Raw genomic sequence first — 19,532 nt, 5'->3', positions numbered from 1 at the left:
GACTATTATTGTTGAAATGAGCAGGTTGTAATGGAATTGCAAATTCTAACTGGATCACTAGTCAATAACTTTACACAGCTCTGTTTTTACAGTTTTGTAGCTGCTTGATTTCCTTATAGAACAGTAGAAACTGAAGTGTAAGGAAATACAAATGTTCCCCGGGTTCTGTTGTGTGTTAATATTAAACAGTGCTAGCATGACATAGAGTTGTTTTAACATTCATTCACCAACATGTTCTAAACTGTCTTGATCCCTTTTAGTGTTCAGTATATAGTACTGTCCGCAACAACATGTCTGCACCTCACAGTCTGTGTGAGTTGGTCACACTTTTCAACTGATTGCTGTGTATTTCAGTGCTTGAACAAGCTAATTTAAATAATTATAAACATTGTACAAGCTTGTGATGACACAGACACTGATTTACATTCTCCGTATTAGCTTAAATATTCTTGTGTCCGCAGAACTCCTCAGTGGAATGAACTGCAACCACCATTTAATGCAAACCATCCATTGCTTCTAGCTGCAGATGCAGTGCAGTATTATCAATATCTGCTCGCTGGCTGTAAGTAGCTTAGCACTTTTTGTACATGCAAGTTTAATGTGAAATGGTGACTTTCTAAAACAGTTTATTAACTTACATTCTTGAGACAAGATAGCATTGTTATCAACAAGCCTTTTTTTTTTTTTTTAAATCCAGTGTGAAAATACTAGTGACTGGGGAATGTTTATTCTGTAAGGCAATGGATGTGGAACGAATGATGATTTAGACACTTCTCAAAATGAAAAATTCAATCAAATACAATTTTAGAAGTGTAGCATCATGCTGGAATTTATGTAGTTAAAGTTGTGTCAGATGTCTCAACATTTCCATTACAAGCTCCTATTCTAATGAAAATAGCCATTTATAGCTCAACCAGAAAAATTTGCTACAGGTTAAAAATATGCCATTAAAAATAGGGCTGTCAATTATTAGCAGTTAACTTAAGCGATTAATGTAAAACAAATGAACTAGATTTTTTTAAAAAGTTGCGATTGATCACAGTTTTAATCGCACTGTTAAACAAGTATAGAATGCCAATTTAAATGTATTATATTTTTGAATGCTTTTCTACATTTTCAAATATATTTATTTCAGTTACAACACAGAATACTAAGTGTACAGGGCTCTCTTTATATTATTATTTTTGATTACAAATATTTGCACTGTAAAAAAGATAAAAGAAATAGTACTTTTCAGTTCACCTCATACAAGTAGTGTAGTGCAATCTCTTGTTCTTCATTTGTAAGTTGCACTTTCATAATATATTTTTTTTCCACATAACTGCACTCAAAAACAAAATGTAAAACTTTAGAGCCTACAAGTCCACTCAGTCCTACTTCTGGTTCAGTCAATCACTAATGCAAACATGTTTGTTTACATTTACGGGAGATAATGCTGCCCACTTCTTATTCACATCACCTGAAAGTGAGAATAGGCATTCACATGGCACCGTTGTAGCAGGTCTTGCAAAGTACATCTAAACATGATAGGGCATCTCCTAAATGCTTGCTTGAGTTGCCCCATTTGTGTCTAAATGCAGGAGAATATGTAGCGTATCTCATCTTTCATTGTGAATTGTTTTCTGTGAATGTTCTGTTTTACCATGTGACAACCTTTATTTACTGGTTTGTTTCTTTGGGTGGGTCCAGAGGAGGAATTGGGGAGTGGACCTTTGGAGTTCTGGTAGCTTAGAACTGAAGGAAGCAGTTCTGTGGAAGGAATTTGCCAGGAAGATACAGTTTACTTCAGTATGGGATCACTAGCAGAGTTTTCACACAAACAAATGTACTCAGAGTGATAGATTATTAGGTAGGGTTTCATGTAGACTCGAATCCAGACAATAAGAGAGAGCTTTGTACGTCCCAGAGATGAGTGCAAGACAGAGAGAATACCCATGTGGTCTCCTAAGATCTTCAGGCTCCTACAGCCTCTTTCTTTCTCTTGCTTGTATTTACTTTCCCTCATGAGTCGGGTGCTTGCTGACAACTCAGCTTGTCGACATTCTTCCCACTCCCCTGGAATTCCTGATTGCTGGGCTATTTGTAGCCCAAATCTCAAGCGGCTGCTTCCCTCTAGAATCTTGGCATCATTTCCAGAGATGTCTGGCTACCTGCTACAAACTGTGTGAGATCCATGACCTCATCACAGGGAGCAAACATATATTGCATTGTACATTCAGTAACATTACATGCATTTTCTTTTCCTTAGTATAATACAAAATGGGACGATTATTATGGGAAAACAGTGAGTTTCTATTTTCTCAATTGGGTAGATGAGATTGAAATTATAAAATAATCATCTTGAAGTTATATGAAGAAGAAACTCTGCATAGGTAAAGATGCTCCTGGGGAAACTAGACCCTCTGCTTAATTGACAGTGCAAACAATGCCAACGTATTTAAGCAATTAAAAATGTAAAAAGTGGATATCTGGGTCAAAAGATTATAAATCTGAAACAGGACTGGTAAAAGCAACACCAGCGCCAAGTTAGGAATATTACATCTACCTGTCCTCCTGTTGCATGCTTTGTGGAACTCATAATATTGGAGAGGATTACTTTGGTTGGGAGAATATTCAGAAGGCCTAGTTAAATTTTTTGTTTTAATTCTGTATACCTTTTGTTCTGTACTTTATACTGTGTTTTCTAGATGCAATATCCTTTCATATTTACGATGAACGTGTTTTAGCTCTGATAGTTCAAAATGTTATTCACTCATAAGGGAAGTGTTTTCTGAAGTCCAGTCTTAAAAACCCAGTCGAGAATTATGATTGTGGAATTTTCATTTGTTTCATTTGAATGTGTGAATTGAGTGACATAGACCGTGAATACAATTGGGAGATTATAATTTGGGTCAGAAAACAGTGATGTAAGTGGAAATAGTAAAGAAATTGTCCATCCTGGGAAGGAGAGTAGGAGAGGAGATGTAGAGCTACCTCATAATCCACAAACCAAAAAATATGGTGTAGACTGGTAAACAAAATTCTACCTTTGTTCCACAGAAAAACCCTCCTCAGAGTTTTTTGTTTTTTTGTTTTTTTTTAAATACATCTCAGTGGCTGATAAACACAGACATTAACTTTTAACCTCCCTTTCTTACAGGTATAGTGCCTTTCTATTTAATGTCAAATGTGCTGTTTTGTTGGGGGTCAGCAAAAGTCCTGTACGCTGTTTAAGTCCTCGTTAAGCCTTCAAAATAGGGCTTACGTGGGATTTACACAGTGCACAGGTTTTGTGCTTGCTCCTGATAGGAGTGAATTCCATCTTAATTAAGGAAGAATTACGAATGTTTTTATTAGATCAGTTGTAATTCTGCTACATGACAGTCACTAGGAAAGTATAGAGATTGTATTGTTAAATTCTGTATCTAATTTATGTGTGAAAACTGAAAAAGTACAGACGATAATCAAATATTTTTACAACACAGGCAGTAAAGTGGATGCATTAATCCAATCCAGTGTTTTGATAGCAGACCCACTGCAGTGTATAGTCTATTTGCAGCAGACATCTTTGGAATTATCTGGTGAAGGTTGCTATGGAAAGGATGACCAAGTTGTAAATTAGTACTGCTTTTGCAAGAGCAGAGAACAATATAAAACCTTTTACCACCCAGAGAAATTACACTGATTTCATAGTAGAGAAAAAATGCTAATGAACATAGAACATGGATTTGAGGTTTGTAAGAACAGAGAGGCTTGATTTAATCTATTTTATGGACTCAAGGAAAAATGGTTAATTTAAACAAGTTTTAGTTGGAATAAAAGGCTCTGGACAGAATAGATTCATTGCCCCAATTCCCATAAACAAGTTGGCAATAGCAAATTTCAGACTAGTGCTACTTAGGTGGTTAGATTTGATCACCTTTCTTTGGTCAGCATTCCCTTTGGAAGACATTGTTCATATACATCATTGTGGGAACTCCATTAGACAAATTACTGGTATATATTGTGCTTCATGAAAGCAAAGGAAAACACCGAGAAATAGGGCAAAACCGTACAAAAATGAATGCATTAATCTTTTCTCCGCCATAATAGCTTCTGTAATACACAAACAGGCATCTTGCTGGCATTTGGCAATGTGTTGTTTTCAAATAAAAGTACATGCGTTCTGATTTGTTTGAGTTTGAGGGATTCTTGTGAGGATGCATGTTGGTTATGCACTATTTAGGATATTAAACTTAGAGAGGTCAACATTTTAAAATATAGGTGTCTGAAGTTAGGCTCCGAGGTAAATATTCATAGATGCCAAGTACCCATAGCTTCAACTGAAGTCAACAAGAGCTCTTGCTATTCATCACCACTGACAATCAGGCCACTTATTTGGGTAACTAAATCTGGAGTTGTGTTCCTAGCTCTAGGTAATGTGTTTGTACTTTTTGTTCATAGCCTCCAATAGCTCACAGTGCAGAGTAACTGGTTAGTTTCATAACACAGGGTGAGATAATTGCTTATGCACAGTATGCTCATGCTGCTGATGGTTTGTTACAGTTTTGATACCCTGAAATCTACTTCTTATGCATCCTCTTCTGGTGTTGTCATTGCACATCTTTTTGGCAATAGAACCAAGAAAGAAGCTTCATCTACCGAAGTGAGGAAAAATAAATGTGAATGCCCAAAGAAGTAATGTAAGTGGTCATTAAAATACTCCACTTACTTTGATGGAATTAATATTTGGAAGAAAGTGCCTCATCTCTTCCCCATTCTTATGAGCAGGACATGGGATGCTGTCTTGTATTTTGCATCTTTCCTGGAATACATATTCTCTTGTGCTGTTAATAATGAATATGCCCGTATCAGGGAAAAGCAACAGATCAAGAAGATACATGAGCCTTTTATGGAATAAAAAGCATCCAATGTGTAAGTTCATTTTTATCAATAGATTTTGTTCTATAATGCTTTCAAGGTTAATGCCTTGTGCAATTATTTAAAAATTGGAGAACAATGGGAATGGCTGGTTCCTGAACCAATAGAAATCTGGTCAGTAGAAACTTTAACTTGCTCACTCCGGTTATGTTTATGCAGTTTGCCTGTTTGGGCCAGACCTACCTTTTTTCAACATTTTCTGTTCATTTGTTCTTTCATCCTCACTGAGTACAAGTATTTTCACTGCACACTTACATGCATACAGAAATTTTTACATTGCATACAGTTATTCCAGTATGTGTCCAGAAACACAGAAGGCTGATTTCTGAATTTAGGTAACTTCATACAGTTTTATTTATGTACTTTTTCAATTTCTGATTAGACTAGTAGTCATGTGTCATATAAATGTGGTGAAAATAAAATCCTTTAGTGTTATACATGTATGGGAGTCAGATTCATCCCTGACCTTGAAATCAGGGATGAATGTGGCCACACTGTCTACTTTAATAAATGCTTAAAAAGCTACACAACTCAAATTGCTTCTAGAGAGAGCCTTTTAAAGAAAGAAAAATATAATAAAATTCCACATTGAGTATATTTTACTATTTTGAGATACCTTCCTAATAACTGAGTCGTTGTACACATTATCTGTTATTTTATAGCACACATTTTGTTAATCTAAAAATGATAGCTAAATGGGTATTAAAAATTCATTTGCAGAGTTTGAGTTACCTTGATTTTGTTTTTTTTAAATCAAATTTTAATTAAGGTAAGGGGGAACAGTGTAAGTTGACAGATCTACTACAGGCATATAGGGGGAAAAAAAGAAAATCGTAATACTGCAGATTTAAATCAAGAAAATTGACAATAAAGAATAGCATTAACAGAGAAAGTACTGTTCTGAATTTTCTGTGATATATTTGCTTTCCAGTTTTATTATACTCTGATTTTGAGGCTATGCTCTAAAGTCCCTGAGCAAGTAGGTTCTATTAAACAAAACAGGATTCACAAGAAAAAAAAATACTTGTTTGCTTTTTCCCTAGGAAATATATGCTAAAATGGAATTATCTGGCTCTGCTTACCTGCAGTAATGTAATGGGTTGACATTAGCTGTAGCCTGTGGTTTGATGTGCTATCACTTCCGTCAGTAAGTTTAATTGCCAGCAAATGGCTAAATGGGAGTTTAGGGTGAATGCTACAGCTGTCTGCCATGTTAGTGGTAAAAGGAATTCTGGCGCCGTTTCAGGGTTACTATTTGTATCTGTCCATCAGAGTTACAATACAGCAGTTTCTCTCGGTTTCAGTCTTTCTGTATAGCATTTCTGCCAATTGTTTGGCTCCATTAAGTGTGCAGGGGAAATAAAAGCCTGAATGACCAAGTCACAGAGGGCTATGGATAGACCCTTTCTTTGTCCACACTCAGAACATTGCATTAGGTCTCATTATCCATTTATAATAAGTGACCTTTGCCCCCAGGTCATTGAAAAATACTGTGTGTGCTTTTCTAACACAGGGTACCTCTATCAGCAGACGGATAGAACAATGAAACGTCTGGTTGAAGGGTATACTTTGCACGTTTTTGTAAATATGCAGTTTGATGCTAAAGCAGAGTAGCAAAATCTTATTCTTTAATCTTAGGAAAGTTCAAAGTAGGCCAATAAGATCTTGGTTACTGTATGACAAGAGAATGGTTTTAAAATAGTGGATTTAGTTATTTATGTTCAGCTTTTAGCTCTATTTTTGAAAAGATTTTAAAGTTATATTCACAGTTATATAAATTTATATGCCCAGTTAAAAGGAACCATTGTTTGAAGAAATATTTTGTTGAACAAGTGTCCACGACCTTTATCCCAAGGGTAGTTGTAAGTGAGTTTGCACAGCTGTTTGATTGCTTTGAGGTCATCTGTGACATCTGCTGCAAAAACCTTGATCCTGACTATGTGGTACACTTCTACCTGAGCTCTCTAATAGTCAGTGTTCCTTTTATCACAGCATTGGAGACAAATGGGGAAACTGGGTGAGGAGGGAGGTGGACCTCTCTACAAGTTCATGGCTCCTAAGTGACCTGCATTTTAAATTCATAACCACCTGACCTACAGGAAACATCAGTATCCTGCTGATAACTGCTTCAGGCTTCTTACACATTTAGTCAAAGTGGGAATGTCAGAGGACCAAGAATCTCTTAAGTCTTCTGATGGAACAGATTTCATTTCAGATGTAATTTTCTTAGGGTTCACCCTGCACAGGGCTTAGAGCTATCGTGATTTTAAGGACTTCGATATCAGTCATTTGAAACTATGTTTTATAGGCTTGCTGGTCGTAACACATGCTCTTTTCACCTCAATTGCTGGTACCACCGTTGCTGCTACCAAGAAAATGCTGCTGCCCACTTTATTCTGCTGTGACCTCTCCCATTCCTCCCCTTTCAAAACCAATCTCACTAAAGCAAGGAAATTCAGTGATATGTTTTGTTCTTCCCTATGTTATATGTGTGACGTGTGTAACATCATCTGGTGTGATTAGATAATTGATATTATTAATAATAATTTATTTCCTGTAGCACCCAACGGCACCAATCGGGTTCAGGTCCCTGCTGTGCTATCTGAACTATAGGCAGTATACAAATACATAGGAAGACACAGTCCATGACCCAAGGAGCTTATCCTGTAAAGAACCTGATTTTCTGCAGAGAGTAGCTAAGATTCATCCTTTTCTATTCTCTTAAATGTAGCTTACTTCCTCTAACTAGTACTCAGGAATTAAGACGTGGCTAATAAGTGTGAGCTGTTGAGGCAAGCTGTTGAAGTATGCTTTATTTCTGTGACAAATAATTAGTTGCAACCATGAAACTATAGCAGATTTCTTTCTAATGAATAATTTTAGTTCAGGTACTGGTGGGTAAAGCTTTACACAAGAAATTTTTCTCTTTTGTGGCATTTACTCAGCTAACCACCTCCTCCCTATATTGCATACTTGCATGCATATAGGTAGTCGTACATTGTATTCAATTAAATGTCTATGGAAATATGTAAGCCTGACTACAGTCAAAAGCCTACACCTCCTGATCCTTAGTCCCTCACCTTTCCAGTCACTGTATATGCTACTTATAGCATTACTGTGTGGGATGAATGTGATAGTGTTTCAGGACATTTTGGTAATCATGCAGTAACCTCATTCTGGGTTCCTTGGCCTAGGTCACCTCTGATAGTGGAACCTAACAAAAGTAGCACAGATTACCAGTGCTAATGTTCATGTTTCTTTTCAGCTAGCAGGTTGCTTAGTGACATACCTTTTGAAGCTACCTACAGGTAAATGGCTAGTTTCTAATTTTGCCATCATAATGAATTGCCAGGAGAAAAACGAGATAATGCACCATTTATTTCCATTTATATTAAAGCATCCATTCATTGTCCTAGAGGCTTTTACTATGGTGAATCCATAGTATGTGTTTCAGAAGTCACACGTGTCTGGGTTGTTAGAATAGTCCCACTTCCACATACTGACTTTTGACTTGGCAACTCTTGTTCAGAGGTGATTTAAATTTTGCCACTGGTGTATAACTTGCATTTTAGAGAGGACAAAGTGTAAATGTGATACCGCAGAGACTCCAGACTACCTACTAGATTGTGTTATCACTTAGCTTAACTAAACAGTTAAATAGAGTTAACACAATCCTTTTAGAGACAATACTTAGTGAACACTTAGCAAGTCAGATTTGAGATCCCTGGATGAAAGGCACTAAAAGTGAAATGCACAACAGTTGGTCTACAGGTGAGCAAAGATATACTATACTGGCCCAGTATACTGTCTGTAAATCTGGGCGTAAATGTTTATAAGGTGTGTTTTACAGAGTTTACAAACCTAATTCTCAGTAGCTTCATGCATACCTTAAACACACATTACTTTACAGAAATAATAAAAATCAACCCAGTATTGTATAGTAGGAGGTCAAAGAATTTGAGTGGAGTGACCTGGCTCATGCCTTTGAATTCTGGAGTTTGGGTCATATAAAGCAAACAGCATCCCGTGATGAACAATGAATGAAACGGTACCAGCTTCAATGGTTCCACTCAGGCTTCTACCCACCTATGGAACAAATACATTTTCAGATGTGGTTGTCATGAGATAAGTAAACACTGCATCATTTCTTTTAAAAACAATAGAAATGGTCTTTTGATTATTCAGAAGTCAATTAGTAAGAACTGCCTCCAAAGCCTCCTATTAGAGGTTTAATAGCTATGAGGTGCAAGTACACTTACCAGCAACACTACAATCAAGTAGAGATTTTTGCTTTAACAAAATCTATATTTATATGATTACATTTCCTATGGTTGAGGGCAGCTGTAATTAATGGATTTCCCTCCTTCCCCTAATGTAGCCATTTGTCAATTTAAACACAGAACGTCCAATCAATTTTGATGTATTTAGTAAGCAATTTGTCAAAAAGTGCTGCAGAGCAGTTAATATATTAATTCTTGTCAGAGGCGTGCTTCTGACAACTGCAGGGCCTCTCCATAAAATTGTTCTTGATGAGCCTGAACTTACCCGGAACCTGAAGGTGCCCCTTGCCATGGTCATCAGAGAGAAATTATACAAAACTATATACGAGAGGAAACTTTATGTAGGGTTCGAGTTTGCTTCAATTTGAACACATTCATTTTAGTCTATTTTTATTCTGATTTAGAGTAAAACTTGTTCTGAAATGTGTTAGGCTCAGATGTGTCAAACAACTGGAGGTATTTTTGGACCATCCTTCCACAATAACGGGCAACTAGATTGAAAAAAACAATTTCACTTTCAGCTTTTGTAAGATTTACTGGGGTCTTATCAATGGAGTGGATACGATACTGTATTAAAATACATTTTTAAGGAGGAAATTGTGAGTCATTGGGGAAATTCATAAATTGCCTACATTAAAAGAACCCCAACAAGTATCATTATGGTGTTTGATTTACACAGCACAGTCAAAAGATAAATTATACTTAGCATTTATGCAGCACTGTACATGTTGAAAACACTTTACAAACACTTCACGTCCCTTGTGAGATGGGTACAGTAAACATCACCCTATTTTACGGAACTCAGACAAACAGGGGAAGCAATTTGCCCCGTGAGTCATGTGAGTCAAGTGAGTCATGTGGCAGAACTGGGAGTAGAATTCTGGGATTAAATGTCACCCACACTGAAGTCAATGGGAGTTTTCCCATTGAAATAACCAAGCCAGGATTTCACCCCTAAAGTTTTAGACTTCCAACCCTATACTCTTGTAAGAAAAGACTAAGACTTTCTCTGAAGCTACAAAAGCATATCATGCTATCAGTTATCAGTACAAATGAGTGTACCTACCTAGCAGTAAGAGCATTTCAGATAACATCTACTTTTATATGGGTCTGTCAAACAGAAAATAAAAGTCCCCTCAATGTAATTGCTAGATCACAGATGGATAATACAGTGGAACTCCCTCTTACATTGCAGTCACTTTCTCCCGCACCTCACTATAAGGAGGTTCACTATAACTAGAAATGTAATTTTAACACTGTGTGTTCTGAAGGAAATGGGGAGTTGCATTCTACTTCAGTATAAATACAGCTTCCAGCTTCATTTTAATGGAATTTTCTCATCAAACAAAAGGCACAATAAACTATACAAAATCAGGATTAATATCATTCCACGTTTTGAATACTTCTCCAGGGTACCTATTCTATCTCAGTCTGAATCCTTCCTGTGCCATCAGACATTGCATATGGAATGAACAAGAAGGCTCTGTCATCCCTGTCTACCATGGGATTCTCTTTCTATGTCTTCTGTGTTCTTAAGCCCTATAGGTTTCTATCAATGGTTTTCAACCTTTCATTTGCAGACCCCCAAAAAATTTCAAATGCAGGTGTGGACTCCTTTGGAAATCTTTGGCATAGTCTGTGGACTCCCAGGGATCCACGGGTCACAGGTTGAAAACCACTAGTCTATGAAAACAACAACCTTTCGCAGACCCCTTAGACACAGTCTGCAGGAGGCTGCGGACCAAAGGTTGAAAAACACAGGTTTTACTATAGGCCCTGGAAAACTCTCATTTACACATTCTCTTATACGATATATATCAATAAAACAAGTATCTGGTCACTTTGGCCCAGTCAATAACCTAGAAATCACAGTGCACAATATCATCTATAATGCTAATCTGTTGGCTCCTGGAGGAATCGTGCACCATGGAAGATCTCGCCAGGCATACAGAAGGGGCCATATCATGTGTCCGACACTGGAAAAATCTATGATTGTGGTGGAAGGACATAAGAAGCAGCAGCTATGGTATCATAATTAACCTTTTGGCAGTTTCCCCAGTATACTGTTTGAAGGTAGGGAATCACATTACATCAGTGTGCTGGCATTTTACAAAAGCAATCAACAGCTTGGATGATGTGTACTTACCCAACTAGATATATACTTAACCTTTACAGTCAAAGTGGAAAATTAAATATTCATATTTTCTGGATTCTCCCTTTGATGTTATGTTTGTGTTTGCTGAGAAACATTGCCTTTAGCTAGTCTTGTATTCTTTTCTTGAAATTATACTTCATTTCTGCAGCATAATTAAGGAATGCAACATACTTTTCAAGATGACTCGCTGTAGCTACAAGCCAGTTTAAAGTAAAGCTTCTTTCCAAAGGCTAGTCTTTTAGCTTGGAAAGATTCTGAATTATTCAGAAGCAGTCTAAAAATCCTACTAATTCTGGAATTAGTTTTATAATTCCTCTGAAATCTGGAGAGGGTATTTTTTGTAACCCAGCACCGTGAGGCTTCTGATCCTTATTGGCGTATCCTGTTGCTACCATAATACAAATAACAGTAATAATAATAATAATAATAATAATAGTGGAAATAAATATATTCTTGTCTTTCTTTTTTAAAAATCAGTATTTTAACAAAATTAAAGTGATTTCAAAAGACATCTAATTTTTGAAAATTTGTTTATGCTTATTTTTAAAACAGTAATGGATTTTTAAGATTTTTGTTTTTGTTTTTTACGACTACAGTTTTTAAATTTCCAGATGAAGCAGAACCCAGACACACTGCTTCTCAGAAAATTGATAGTTGGGTTGGCTTTGGTTTGTTTCAGACCTTCTGTAGTAGTTGATAACATACTGAGCATTTTCATGATTTATAACCCAGCCTCCTTCTACGCAGTCAGAGATTAAAGAGCCTCTGCCCACAGGTATAATATTTTGTTATTGTTCCCTGGCTTCTATCTTCTGTTTATCTCAGCTACAACATTTATTTTTCTCTCAGTGGTATGTAAGCATTAGTCATGGTCATGTTTCTCTCCTCCTCTTCATTTCACTTTATCCTCATCATGCCTTTTATAGGTGTCTCAGAGCCAGCATCTACTACAAAGAGTAGTGATTGTAGCACGAGAGCTGTATAACACTCTACATGCTCTTCCAAACCTAATCTGCCGTAATTAACGTTGTCACTGTAACGACGCTTCAGGGAAGGGGAAGACAGGTTGCTTAAGCCTGAGCTACACTAGGGGGAGGTTTCTAACTAAGATACGCAACTTCCGCTATGCTATTAGCGTAGCTGAAATCGAAGTATCTTAGTTCAAGTTACCTGGCCATCCTCATGGCAGTGAGTCGACCACGGCAGCTCCCCCATCAACTCAGATTACTCCTCCTGCCGAGGTGGTGTACAGGCGTTGATTTGGGGATTGGTTTATTGCGTCTAGACAAAACGCAATAAATCGATCCCCGATGGATTGATCACTACCCCCCTAGTGTAGCCCAGGCCTTAGTTTTCCTTTATCTGCTTAGAACAGCACTTTACATCTTGAAGTTCATCATATTCTCTCTTTACTCTGAACATATTTGGTTCACAAGCCATTTGCAATTATTTAATTGTATAGTTTATTGTATTGTAAAGCAAAATTCTCCTTTGTGATCCACACTGTAGGTATGTCTTGATTATTCCATTTTTATCCCATGTACAATGTGCTAATGTGTGCAGAATATGCCCTAGGCATTTGTAGTGTTGATGAGAGCGGAGACATGTGCCCAGATAATTGTTTCGTAATGTAAAAAACAAAATTAATTGAGACATTTGCCTTTTCATTTTCTCTTTGAAATGACGGGAGATGGTAAAAGGGATTTGCTCTACCATTTTCACAAATTATAATTTTGCTTGTTATTTCATTCTCTGATAAACCCTGGATTCATTACAAATTGTTTGATAACTTTTTTTTTACCATGTAAACCATGTGTTTAAGTAGTGTAATAACATTTTCAATACACATTTTATTTCTTCCTCATTTACCTGATTTACCTTTTTACTTTAATTGTTTTGCATCGACAAGACACAGCCAACTATGGGTTGTTGAACAAGTACGTTATATAGACTTTTGATGAGTGTCCAGGATATTAATCAAAAAAAGAGTGGAATAAAGCTTGGTACACAGTCATTTTCAGAGAGTTAGGATTTTCATGTTTGCTTCATTAACCATGAGGGCATCAAGACTAATGCTTTCTTGTCCTGACATAACTGTTTGCATTGTAGTCTAAATCACCCCTCCTTACATACAAAGGGTTTTTAAGTGGAAATGTTAGTTTGTATTTTGTGTGAGGGAAACCAGATTTCCCTAACTCTCTAACCTTGTGATGGCATGGAAGTCACCTCCTTTCAGTCGGGCATGGCACTGCAGTTGGGCCATGCCTCAGTTTCCCCTCTCGGGAAGTCAATTTCTCCGCCTCCTGCCCTCTTAATTCAATAATATGCTGCTTGGGGCTGATTTGTTATAAAACCTCATACAAAAGAGTCCATAACAAAAGTCCCAAATAAACAAAAGTTCTCCTGGCTGTCAGGGTTCCTCTGCAGCCTGCCCTCTGAGTTCTGTTTCCAGTCCCCTCAGGGTGATCTCTCTGTTTCTGTGTGTAGCAGGAGTCCCACCCCTCCTCCTGGGGATGCTTAGTTCAGGCAGATGTTACCTCTCTCTTTAGGCCAGGAATCCCAGCTTTCCTTCTGGAACAGGATACACTATAATGAAATAGTCACTCTATCTCTCCTGCTGGCAGAAGACCCCATCTGGAGATGGGAAATTGAGAAAATTATTATCCCTCTCCTTAAACAATGAGTCTCCAGCTATCCTTCCTCAGGGGAGTTGTCATTTAGCCCACTGTAAGGCCTTAGCCCGATTTTTCTTCAGCTGGTGCTTTTCCCTCTAATTAGTCCTCTAAGGCTCAGGGTTCAGCAGGTCCATCTTCTCCTGTTGGCATCTACCCTGCTATGAGAAGGGAGTCAGCTTTTATGCTAGTCCCCTCCTCCCAGCTCATTCCGAATTGGCTAGGAACTTTGCCGCACTCTCTCTGCAAGGCTCCAGGCCATGAGCCCTTAAAGAAACAGTAATGGGATTTCTTCCCAAACATTTCTTATTCTTGGAACCATTTCCTCTCTCCCAATATCTCCCAGATCTCTGTGTGTGTGTGTGTGTGTGTATGATGGGCTTTCAGAGTCTTAAAGGGCCATGTCGTGTGGTGGGATGGGCCAACCAATAGACATTACTGCCCTTAAGGAGCAGACAACCCCATCACAAATCTGCTTTTCACTTTTACTGATAAGTGAAAAGTTAAGTGGTACAAGGAAGGAAATTTTATTCTTTTGCTGAGGATAGGTCTGAGCAGGATAAGTAGAAATAGGGCAAGTGTCACTTCACAGAAGTTGTCTTACATGGAATTGCAACTCTTCAATGGCAGAATGTGTAATGTGTTTAGCCTTGGTGAACATTTATGTAATAATCCAGTAAAAATGGACAAAAATGCACTAAATTCAAGTTAAATTCTCAAAGTGCATAAGAGTTATTGGGGCAGTATATACATGCTTGGATGTATACGAGGCCACATCAATGTGGTAAATATTTCCCCATCCCAATCTTCTTTTCAAATGCTAAATGCTGGAAACAGCAGTGTGTATAAGGATTAAAATCTTTCAGATGTGTACAAACAACAATAATGAACAAGAGCACATGCTGAAACATTTCTTTGCTGTTCTTAGGTGGTCATCTGGAACTTCTTAGAGAGGGGTCCATCAACACTGAGGGGTCAGTTTTCAAAGCAGTGTGCAGGGATTTAGCCGTGCGACTCCTATTGACGTTAATGGGAGTCAAACGGGTAAATCCCTCCGCACCGCTTTGAAAATTTACTATTAAGCCTCTTGACTTCTCACTACATACTTTGATTGTAACACTAATCCATGGTTAACATAATTTTCCCGACAATAATGTCAAACATACTTTTGAAGTCAGTGAATTATAGAAATAGTTACCTCTTCCATAATTCTTTAAAGATGGCCATCAGATGGATTTCACAGTAGGTCTTTGCAACTGAAATTATTTTTTAATACAGGAAAGAAGGTATTTATTGCTCACTGGTAGAGAACTGATAGTCTGCTGCACACCCTAAGTATCTAAAGTTTTAGTTCCACACCAATGCAACATTAACACATTGTAAGTGGTACAGCACATTCTAACTATGCCCAGGAAGTGTTTCTCCCCCCCCCCTTTTTTTGCAATAATGTAGAAGAGGAAGCTAGAGTCAAGCACAGTGAAAATTACCTATCTTGTAACAGAATTGAGAGAAACACTGAAGCTTGATTACAGATTGTTACTTTTAGTCTTTAAAAAAACAGGTAGCCAAGGCCGCAGTCTACCAGACCAATGGAATTTAAAGAGTCATTAAAAATATATAAATAGTCACCTCCTACTTAGATATTCCCTTTAGATTATGAACTGTGTGGTACGGGGATCAAGTCTTATATGTCTGTAAAGCACTTAGTAAACTTTTTTTATATAAATAATGAATAATTAAATACTTCTATAAGCTAATGAATGTGGCACAATAAATTTGTGTTGGGTTACAGAATTTCTCTACATAATTATATTATCTTTGTACATATAACAATCAGAGGATCATTCATAACATGGAAAATGTTTTGTTTGTTTGCAATTGGGGATGAGCTTTTCATCAAGAGAAAAAGAAAGGAGATATTTGTGATCGCTTGAAATTCCTTTTTAAACAAGTCTACAGGAACAAGGCTTTTATTCTATTACAGGGAAATTTAGTTGTCCTTATTTTTATATATATAATCAACTAACATACAGAGTATACCGCCATTTAAGATTTCAAGGATAGTATTTTCCAAAAGGAGAACTCTGATCTTTGCTTCACTGTATGACTGTATCAGCCAGTGAGCCAACAATCATAACTGTGTGATGGAAGAAAGAATTTAGGAACATGCATTCACCATAATTATGCTACAAAAATTGGTCAAGAGCTATTAGAATTCAACTACTTGACAAACTTGCATTGATAAACTCTGGGGAGCATGAAGCCTTGTACATAAACCTACCTAGTGCAGGTGAGAGAATTTCCGTAAGGTCTGAAAAAATCTTACCTGTTGAATTGAATGAAAAGTTGCATCGAGGAGACCTGTACAAGAACCGGTATATTGGCTCTTGATTTTTATTGATTGTGCATAACATGATACAACTAATGCCATGAGTATCAACAGTAATATAGTGATGTAGATCACCTGAAATGTGTAGCTTAATCTTAAAAGAAGTTGTACTTATGAAGAATCAGTTGAGGTGTATGTGATTTGTTCATTTCTCTTCCTGCCTCTATCCATTCTAAATATGACTGAAACTTCAAAGAAAACGCTTTGAAATCAGATTAAAGGGCCATTGTGCACACATCTCCCACATATTGTTATCAGTAGAATTTGCCCATGGACCAAGGGTAGATGTATGCCTCTGGAGATTAATTGAGTAAATTTTCCATGTCTTAGCTGGACTTTAGAGTCTATTGTAATTCATTAAAAATTGTAAATTGTGTGTGTGCAAGTGAAATAATGGGAAGGCTTTTATGTGGCTCTTTTCCCTCCAAACCTCTTTGTTTGAAGTTAATTTGGATGCACTTTAGCTGGACATTTTTCTTGCACTAGCAATTGCACGTACAAATGATAGAATTTATAATGGCCACTTCCCCATTGTGCCTTAAATTAACATTACCTCAGTATTTGCAGTAACCTTAACCCTGTGTCTTTGATAGGGAATATCTAAGAGGCACAATAAATATGTAGGGTTGGGTTTTTTTAAGTTACATAAGAGCAACAGTTGTTTGTGTTAAGCATCTGTGCAATACCTGACTGTCTTGAACGGACGATACATCTTATGGTTCACAGAACTCGGGGAGAGCAGCCTACATGGGGCCTCTAGTTCTCCTTCTGCTCAGGTGGATTGGGAATGGGTGAGCTAAGCAGAAGGAGAGTAGGAAGTAATCTACACCCAGTATAGGATGGGTACAGGTTACTTATTCCTGGAGCAAAGGGAAAACCAAGGGCCATATTGGGACTCTGAGTCACAGTATGGTCCCTGGTCTGCTCCTGAGTCAAAATCTATCCCTATGGCAGTGGGAAAGGTTTTAAAGAGTAACCACTGTGCATGTGCAAACCCATTCATTCTTGATTTGCACTTATAAGTGTGTTTTAGAGAGTCAAGGTTTGTAATTTATATGCACGAGTGATTGTGCCCAGATGAAAGCTGTGGTGCAAAATTTGGCCCCAGATGTTTAATGACTGCATACTTTCCGTTTTCCACTATACACATTACAATAGCTTGTTATACTGAGTACACAAACTAAACTTCAGTCTGGCATGAAATTTGAAATTAATTGAACTCCAGATTACTGTCAGTTTGTTAAAGAAATCAGAGTAACTGCAGCAAAAAGTTAAGATTATATGGTTCAGAAATAATATGCTTTATTGGTTTTAATAGAAAACAAAGCACCTGCAGTTGTTGGGGTGATATCTCTGTGAAGTCATGAAATGCCCTTTTCACAATTATAAACAGTCTGTGGATGTTCTCTTACAAAAAAATAATGTGAGTAAAGTGAAACTAGGTACAAGATGTGAGTTACGGTTAAAAAACTTGAATAACCGGACATCTCTTGTATCCAGGATCAGGGTGCAAGAAAGAGCCTTGACTCATGTAATACAGAACATGAGCAAAATTTGGTCTTTTTATATCTGTTACTGGTGCAAGTATGTTCCTAAAGAACTCAAAAAGCTGTATTATTATAGCACAATATTTAGCTGTGCTGTTATTAGTGCTGTATCATGCATCTCATTAATCCAGTTTTTCATGAGATTACAACTTCAATATAAAAATTCCCTCTGGGCTCAAATTGTTGTAAACTTTCCTCGGGACTTTAATTAACCTTATCTTGGAACTGTGTATTTCTGTAAATAATGGGAAAGTTCATTTTTTGTGATGTACAGATGCACAAGTCCCAAATAATATACGTGCTCAGTTTTCCATAAGAGTATTTTCAGTGGACTAATATGATGACATAGCAGTTCTGCTGCTGCTGGCTAAATCAGCGTTTTTTCTGTTAGTCACTGAATAGCAACTTCACTGATCTTGACAGCTCTAGTAGTTGCCCCTGGGAAGGAGGAGGAGGAAAAACAGTCCATAAAGTTCCCATTGGTTTGAAAGCAGAAACATCTGCTAGAGTTATGAACAGTGTGTTAGCAAAGTTCCGTAACAGGAAAGCCTGCAGTTGATCAGCTGTGCCCTCAAAACAGGCATTACTGCAGTTAATAGAATTTATTGCAGGGAAAGTTTAGGAGATATGGAGGAGAATAGGGGCAACAGCAAAATGTGTAAAAATATGTTTTTCTTTCATTGGTTGAATAAATAGGGCATTACTATAGCCAGCATTGTTTCATGTTTATATATTGGTGGTGAGTCGTGTTGGTTTTGCAATCTTCAACAGATGTCTAACTTCTTAATACTAAGTTTTTGGTTTGAGATAGTTTGAATCATCCTTAAGTTGTTGAGTAAGATCGACCACTGTGGTAATGATGTACGTGAATACAATTTTACTATTGTATCCTGAAAATGCATGCTGCGTAAATTATGTCCTTAATTACCTACTGAACATTATATTGACTTCAGTGAATGTGGCAGATGCTTAGCACCTCATGGAAGAATCTCAGCACTTTGCAAAATGAGGCCCATAAAGACTACAACACTGAATGTAATCTTTAAAAAATTAGGCCCTGGATTTATTTTGCTATGTTCCAGCTTTAAGAATGAAGTCATAGAGCATTATGAGGGTGTCAGAAGCAGCTCCATAGCTGAGTTGTGTTAAGATATGCACTTAAAACTGGATTAAAAACTCTTTATTTCACATGATATAACGGTATATGAATACCCTGTGCTGTTTGTTATAGAGGCGCCATTCTCTGTTTATGGTTACAGTTGTGTCTGCTTTGCTATTATAAACTCCTATTATTAGGGGTTTACAACATGGTTATAAAAATCTGCAATGAGCGGAAGCCTGGTACATAAAGGTCAGCCCTTAAGCAATATTTTTAAATCATTTTCTTAAATGGTAATTTTTAGGTTATGCAGATATAAAAATATTAGTTTTAGCTTTAATTAAGGTTGTTCAGTGGGTCTTGACATAAGTGCAAAGCTCTTGTCTTACCAAAGTAAAAATATTTTTCAGTCACATTTACTTCTGTTTTTTCTTAATTTGAATAATAGAATCATTGAATATCAGGGTTGGAAGGGACCTCAGGAGGTCATC

The 19,532-nt window shown here is 37.1% G+C and overlaps 1 protein-coding gene across 10 annotated transcripts in view; it reads left to right on the top strand.

Moving 5' to 3' along the window:
• Positions 1–19,532, top strand: part of BCAS3 (BCAS3 microtubule associated cell migration factor) — a 492,153-nt gene that overhangs the window by 196,550 nt on the left and 276,071 nt on the right. For all 10 annotated transcript variants that reach the window (XR_006276226.1, XM_038375370.2, XM_038375366.2 and 7 more), the window contains one exon: positions 462–562. Coding sequence is in view for 9 of the 10 variants with exons in the window: in XM_038375370.2 (XP_038231298.1) it covers positions 462–562 (101 nt within the window). In the remaining variant the exon portion in view is untranslated. The remainder of the gene's footprint in view (positions 1–461; positions 563–19,532) is intronic.

The sequence above is a fragment of the Dermochelys coriacea genome, chromosome 17 (assembly GCF_009764565.3).
Source record: "Dermochelys coriacea isolate rDerCor1 chromosome 17, rDerCor1.pri.v4, whole genome shotgun sequence".
NCBI classification, from domain to species: Eukaryota; Metazoa; Chordata; order Testudines; family Dermochelyidae; genus Dermochelys; species Dermochelys coriacea.
The sequence above is the reverse complement of the archived record's forward strand: the minus strand, read 5'-3'. Positions and strand labels throughout refer to the sequence as shown.